At 45.3% G+C, this 7,699-nt stretch overlaps 1 protein-coding gene across 1 annotated transcript; it reads left to right on the top strand.

Annotated features, from left to right (window-relative positions):
- Window positions 1–1,918: 1,918 nt before the first annotated feature.
- Window positions 1,919–3,335, top strand: LOC119266723 (E3 ubiquitin-protein ligase SINA-like 5). The gene is made up of 2 exons (XM_037547988.1): window positions 1,919–2,234; window positions 2,331–3,335. Exons 1-2 carry the CDS (start codon window positions 2,013–2,015, stop codon window positions 3,027–3,029), a joined length of 921 nt encoding a protein of 306 aa, XP_037403885.1. The 5' UTR covers window positions 1,919–2,012; the 3' UTR covers window positions 3,030–3,335.
- The last annotated feature ends 4,364 nt before the right edge of the window (window positions 3,336–7,699 follow it).

Below are 7,699 nucleotides of genomic sequence, written 5' to 3'. Positions count from 1 at the left end.
CCCCCCCTTGAGCCTTTATATACGGAGGCAGGGGCACCCCAGAGAAACACAAGTTGATCCACGTGATCATATTCTTAGCCGTGTGCGGTGCCCCCTTCCACCATAGTCCTCGATAATATTGTAGCGGTGCTTAGGCGAAGCCCTGCTGCAGTAGTACATCAAGATCGTCACCACGCCGTCGTGCTGACGGAACTCTTCCCCGACACTTTGCTGGATCGGAGTCCGGGGATCGTCATCGAGCTGAACGTGTGCTAGAACTCGGAGGTGCCGTAGTTTCGGTGCTTGATCGGTCGGACCGTGGAGACGTACGACTACATCAACCAAACGCTTCCGTTGTCGATCTACAAGGGTACGTAGATCATACTCTCCCCTCTCGTTGCTATGCATCACCATGATCTTGCGTGAGCGTAGGAATTTTTTTTAAATTACTACGAAACCCAACAATCACCCCCAACTGAAGCCTCTCGACGGTTCCCGAGTAGCTACATAACATCACTTGTCTCCATTCAACAGCATAACAATGATGGCCAGAGTAAAGGGAAGAGGTCTTGGTGGATCCGGTGTTACGGCAACACAAGCGGCACACCGCAAGCTTGCCCATGTCGACACCCGAGCAAGGTTTGGAGCGGGCCAAACCTGGATGGCTCAAAACTAACGTCGATGGGGCTTACCTGGAGCAGGCGTGCAATGGGTCACCAACATGGTGCTCCATGACGGTTCCGGTGGCATCATCTTCACATCATGCCACCACTTATTCACGTGTGATAGTGATCTATATGTGTAACTAGAGGCTTGCAGTGAAGGAATTGCGTTACCATTGGATGGAGGTCACTTCCGTTCATCATTGAGATGGATAGTGTTAAAGTTGCTGTAGTAATCTCCGATCCCTCGGTTAATAGATCTCAACATGCTGCAATTATCCAGGACATTGCAACCTTGGCGTGAAGGGAGACAGAGAGATTGTGGTGGATGCTATTAGAAGAGAGAGTAATCATGTTAGCCATGAACTAGCTATGATTGGGAGAGGCGAGATTAAGATGGTTGTCTTGTTACATGCTGGTCCTGAGAGGGTTGCAAACTTATCTGAAGTGGATCGCCTTGGTCCAGGTTAATTAATATGAACCCCTCTCCGTCGCAAAGAAAAAAGGCTGCATCTATGTTCAAATCTATTTTCATCCCTAAACTAGTGGTCAAATCTTGTTTGGGTGAAAAAACTCCTAATCAAACAAATTTTATGGTAATGCTAAAAATCTCATCGAATTTTTAGGCATGAAAAAATAGAACATTTTTTTATGACAAATTTAGTTGGCGTGAGGATGACAAATTTAGTTTACGAGCACGACAATTTCCTAACATTTTTTTTCCGGAAATGGGGCCGACTTGCCATGCTTATCAACTAAGCACACCATCCTCGGCAAATCAAAATTGCATTATTGCCATGGTCGAAAATCTGACGCAAGATTTGTAAGGGAGTCCAAATTTTATTCTCGTCTTTGAAAATTGGATAGTTTTGGTTCCTTTCTCGACGGAAGGCGGGTTATTGGATGAAGCAACAATAGTTTTGCACATCCGGTAGTCCGATAAAACAAAAATAAATTGAGAAGGATAAAAAACAAAGTAATTGATCATCGAATTTGAAATTCAATGAAGTTTGGGGAAAATTAGAATCTGAATAGAAATATTTGGAAATCCCCAAAAGAAGTAAAAAAAAAGAAAAGAAAGGGGTGAAATTCACCGAAATTGGTACTAGTTGTTTTTGTGTAACAAGTTCACGAGCCTATTGAACAATGACCATGAAAAGGAAGAGCATTTGGCGGGCAAGGTTTCAAAATTTGAAAGGGAGAAGCGAAATATGTGTCTCTCTCCTTCACGTGGCTGACTACTCCCCACCCCACCCCACCCCACCCCACCCCACCCATGGCCATTTGAGGCAAAAGAGCTCTCCCTCCCCTCCCACCCTGGCCGGCGGCCGCATTCCCCTTCCCCTCCTCTGCTCCGGCAAACAGGACAAGATGGGTCGCGGCGGCAAGAAGCCCAGGGTGGAGTCGCCCGCCGCCGACGTCACTCTCGATGACGACGTTCAGGAGGTCAAGGAAGAAGACGAAACCGGAGCCATGGCGGTGGTGGCCGCCGGCAGCGCCGCCGCCCCGCGAGTGGAGATCCTCGTCGAGTTCGACAAGTCCCTGCTGGACTGCCCCCTCTGCTCCCTGCCCCTCAAGCCTCCCGTCTTCCTGGTACGCCACAAATGGATCCTCTTTGCTTTCCGTCCTTGCTTGATTGATGCGCCGATTGCTTGAAGAACAAATCAAGAAAATTTGCTTCTTGTGCAGTGCCCGGCGAAGCACGCGGCGTGCGGCCCCTGCGCCGCCAACCTGGCCAGCAAGTGTCCGGCGTGCGACGGCGCGTACGAGCGCGACGAGGGGGCGTACGGCTACCTCCTGGCGGTCAGGGTGCCCTGCCCCAACCAGGCGTACGGCTGCGGGAGCTCCGTGGTGTACTGCATGGCGGGCGACCACCGGCTGGTGTGCCCGCACGCGCCGTGCCGCTGCCCGGAGACCGGATGCGGCTTCCTCGGCGCGCCGCCCGCTCTCCGCGTCCACCTCGCCGAGCGCCACGCGTGGCCCGTGACAAACATCGCGTACGGCTCTGTGCTGGAGGTCCAGATGCAGCCCGCGGAGCAGGGGCAGCGGCTGCTGGCCGCGGAGGACGGGGAGCAGCTGTTCCTGCTCGTGGCGAGCGAGCGCGGCGTCAAGGTGGTGCGCGTCACCGTGGCCGCGGACGAGGACGGCCCATCGGCGTCATGGTACAGGTGCAAGGTGTGGGTGCACGCGCCCGTGGACACGGACACCGGCCACATGGACGTCCTCATGCTGGACGCCAAGGTGGAGAGCTGCGCGGTGCCCTCCGAGGAGGCGGCTTTCGGCGCCGGTGGCAGGTACCTGCCGGTGCCGCCTGACATGCCGTCTGACATCCGTCTCCGCATCGACAAGCAGGTCAAGGCGAGCAGGAGCCCCCGTTCCCGTGCCTGATTGGCTTGCCAGCTTCGGTTCTTTATCCCTTATCTATTAAGTACGTATATATATCTACCATGGTTAGACATTGGCGATTTGGTAGTGAACTCTGAACTGGTGGTAGTGATCGTCTGATCGAAGTTTGGACCTTGGCTGGGATTTGATTGGTTTTGTCCATGGCAATGTTTCCCAATGTATCGCGTAGGCTATATACGCAACTGATCATACTTGGCCTGTTCATGATCGCTTGCCTGTTCATTTTACTTGTTTGACTGCTGCACTTCTTGCAAGGATGAACAAATGTCACTTTGTAGAGTTTTTGATTGTTTGTTTGTGAAATCTGAATGTAGCAGCTAGCTTGGACCCTGTTTCCAATTAGTAGAGAAATGCAAGTTTAGCACATACTGCATATAGACAGAAGACAAAGTTGCCTGCCATTTTCTCTGAAATTTAGGAGGCATAATGTCAATGTATTAGGCTGCTGGTGTTCTTCCTAGGATTCTCAAATGGGACCTTGTAGGATGTTAACTGTCCGTGTGTCGAAGCTAGAAATCCAGCAGTTATGACTGAATTTCTAGTCTAGTGGGTAGTAGTGGAATGCCAGTCTAGTTGCTCTTACTATCTAGGATCTTAGTGGTTAGTGTCTCAATTTAACTGAATATGGTTTTCCATGACGTTGCCGAGCAGCAGCCGGCCTGTTTTCATTCTAGTGGGGAGGATGATGTTTTTCATGGCTCGCATTGCGCTCTGCTGGTATGAACTTCTGAAAGGATCGCGCGACGAGAGGCATTGCACGCCATTGCCTGTTTCTGCAAATCTTATGTTTCTTCAGGTCTTAATCCGTCATTCGTTCCTGCTGAATGTCATGCTAGTTTCCTTATTTTCTTCAGTGTGAGGCTGGACATGTTTTGTGTTCTCTGCGCCCAGCTTCAAGGTGATTGCTCGATCGTCACCTGCCTTATTTGCTTCCTATCCCTCTGTTTACTTCCTTTATCTCCGTGGATGTAGGCTGCTGTAACACACACTGCACATGGACACGCTCAAGCCTACCTGCCGTATTCTCTGAAACTTATATGTGATATGCTAGTGCATTAACATTTCCATGGCATAAATTGCAGTTATTTCTTGTTTGTTTCTCAAAGAAATAGATGTTACTTTTCTGGATGCTGCTGTTCTTGCTAGGATAACCAAAAGACACCTTTTATGATATTGATTGCTGGTGTCTTGAAAACTGGGGATGTGAAATGCTTGTTTGGCTGGCCTCTTACAATGCAGTAGATGATGTGTTTTTTGGCTCGCATTGAGCCCTGCTGCTATGAACTTTTGAAAGGACAGCACGACGGAAGCCATTGCAAGCTATTGCGTGTTTCCCGAATGCTGTGTTTCTTCAGTTCTTTTTCCATTCTTCGTTCGTGCTGAACGTCATGCTAATTTTCTTATTTTCTTCAGTGTGAGGCTGGGCATGTGTTGTGTTCCCTGTACCATATTCAAGGTGATCGCTCGATCGGCACCTGCTCCATTTGTTTGCTGTTCTTGTGTTTACTTTCTTTATGTGTGTCGATGGATGCCTGATAGGCTGTAGGCTGTTGTAACACTCACTGCACATGGACACGCTGAAACTTGCCTGCCGTCTTCTCTGAAACTTGTATGTGATATGCTAGTGAATTAACATTTCCATGGCATAAATTGCAGTTATTCCTTGTTTGCCTCTTAAAAAGGAATAGATGTTCCATTTTATCACCTTTTACGATCGTAAAAGGGGAGTACTTTTCTGGATGCTGCTATTCTTGGTAGGATGACCAAATGGCACCTTTTTATGATCTTGATTATTGGTGTAGTCATAACTGGGTAGTCTAACATTTCCTCTGAAATTTGCCTGCCATTCGATCAACATTTCCTCTGAAATTTGCCTGCCCTTCGATCAACATTTCGGTGGAATAAACTGTAATATTTCCATCTATACTTGCTGGGTTGCTGGTGCTTTTATTGCTAGGGTTACCAAATGGGATCTTGTGGGATGTTAGCTGTTGTCTCTAAACTGAAAATGTGGCAGTTGTGAGTTGTGACTGAATTTCCAATCTAGTGGGCGGGTAGTAGTGGAATGCTAGTTTAGCTGGTGTGTTGCTATGTACTCCCTCCGTTCGGAATTACTTGTCTCGGAAATGGATGTATCTAGAACTAAAATACATCTAGATACATCCATTTTCGCGACAAGTAATTCCGAACGGAGGGAGTAGGATTTTATTGTTGGTGTCTCAAAACTGATTATGTTGTTTTCATAACATAACGTGAGGAGCAGTTTGTTTAATAAAATGTGAGTTTAGATATCTCTTTTACTATGTAGATGATTGATATTCTTCTTGTTTCTACATGCATTGCACACTGTTTTTATGAACTGTATGTTGCAATTTCTTCTTCCTAAGAATGCATCGATGTAGATGCTTTCCTGATTTTTATTGGGAGTAAAATCAAGAATCTTTTCTCCCTGTTTTTATTGGGCGCAAAGGTGAAAGTTGCACGCTGCTTTTCTGCAATTTAAGAATGTCAATGGATCAACATGTTGGTGCCATAAATTGCATTTATTACACTTTGCTTTTGTAAGATTTTCTCTTGTCGTTATTTACTTGTCCGGCTCCTGCTGTTCTTGCTATGATAACAAAATGGTACCGTGTTGATCCTGATAGTTGGTGTCTGAAAACTGAATTCATAGCAGTTCTGACGCAGTTTCCAATCTGGTGATTTCTAAAGATGTGCCACTTTAGCTGCTCGCTACACTCATTTTGGATCGGAGGGAGTATTAGGATCTTCATTGTTTGTTTCACAACTGAATGTAATTTCCCATGCCATAACTGAGGAACATCTTGTTACTATGTAGAGGATTGATATCGTCCTTTCTGTTTGCATTGCTCACCGGCCGTTGTGCGTTTTGCTGGTTTATTGTCCATCTTTTTTGTTGCTGTTGATCGTTATGTTAAATTTTCTCACATTGCATGTTTTGTTTTCGCTATTGATGTCTGGTATGTATGTAGTGAGGCTGGAGTGAGTGCGAAGCTATGATGCTCGGGCCCTTAAAAAAATCGAAAACCATATATAGAATTTTCAAAAAAAATTGAAAAGAATTTTGTGGACACTTATGTGTTCACTATAGATCCATCAAGTTTGGTTTTAAAAATAATAAATTGTGAGCTGTATCAAAAAATATCCGGCCCAACAACAAAAAGGTGACCCATTTAAAAATACATATTAGTCTTTTATTTACGTGCCACGTGCGAAAGTAAAATGCTATGAAATTTTGTACATACATAGATACATGTGTATGTTTGTTTACAAAAAGTTCAATTATTTTTCATTGTAGAAAATGATTTTCTGGAAACGGCCCGAGCCCACGCCCGAGCACTACCAGCAATTTTTGGGCTCCCGGGCTCCTTAGAGCTGGGTATGTTAGGAAAATCGAGAAAACCATTTCAGAGAATAAAAAAATTAAGAATAGTTTTGCAAACGTACATACATGTCTTCTACGTATCTGTAAATTTTTATTAAATAATAAAATGATTGGCAAGGTATATAAAAAAGACAAAAATCCGGCCCAGATACAACAACAAAAAAGAAACCCAGTTTTTTATATGTGTATTTTTCCTTTTTCGTGTACACCATATATGAACTTATATTTTGATAAAATTTAAGGAAATCAAGCCCAAAGCCAACTTTGAGCGGGTGATGCCATATGCTCGTTTGACCGAGAAGGACGACCGCCTGAAAAGAATTACTCTCTTCATCCGAAAATACTTGTCATCAAAATATATAAAAAGAGATGTATCTAGAACTAAAATACGTCTAGATACATCTCCTTCTATCCATTTTGATAACGAGTATTTCTGGACAGAGGAAGTATAAATTAAACCATTAGCTGCAGGCCCTTGGTATGCCGAGGAGAAAGGTGTAAAACATTGGAAGTTCGACGAGCTACTTTGTCTACATTTGTTAATTTAATGGGCAAATCGATTTTGTCCATTTATTTATGACTGTTGCGATCGTGACGTTTAGTTCTTAGTTGGTCAGTCTTCGGCTTTTGTATACACATAATTATTTTTCCAGACTTTTTGTCATGTGGAAAAAAAAAATAAAATATAAAGAAATATCTGGAGCCTGTCTTCGAAATGCCTTTTTCGGCCAGGCTGGGCATTTTTTGTGTACCCTGTTGTGCCGGACTTAAGCAATTGATTGACGCCATGTAAGTGCCATGTTCAAACAAAATGTATGGCTGCAACGAGTTCATCAGCAACTAGCAGAAAAGAGAAACATGTGGGTACATGTGAAAATGCTTCTTGCTAACAACACAAAGGCAATGAACAATGCCATCGAACGCCGCTACGCCAAAACCAGCTAACCTACTAATGCTATGGGAGAAGGGCACCACCATGCATGTCTTGTGTCAGTGACTGCCACCAAAGGAAAACAGGGGAAACTCCGCAAAGGGCCCCTACCCTTTCACCTGGGCTCGACGGGTGCTGGTGCACAAAAGGTCGTAGACCAATTTCCATTACAACAAACCTCTGAAGATCTCATGGCATGAGACTGCAGGTTCACTCTGCTCACCGGTGAAGACCTGTCCATGGCCCATGGAAGATCAGTATCTTGCAACATAATTTTATTTGTCGAGTTTGATTAGCTCGTGTGAATTCCGCCCC

Source organism: Triticum dicoccoides, chromosome 3A (genome assembly GCF_002162155.2).
Source record: "Triticum dicoccoides isolate Atlit2015 ecotype Zavitan chromosome 3A, WEW_v2.0, whole genome shotgun sequence".
NCBI lineage: Eukaryota > Viridiplantae > Streptophyta > Magnoliopsida > Poales > Poaceae > Triticum > Triticum dicoccoides.
This window is presented reverse-complemented; position numbering and strand designations above follow the sequence as displayed.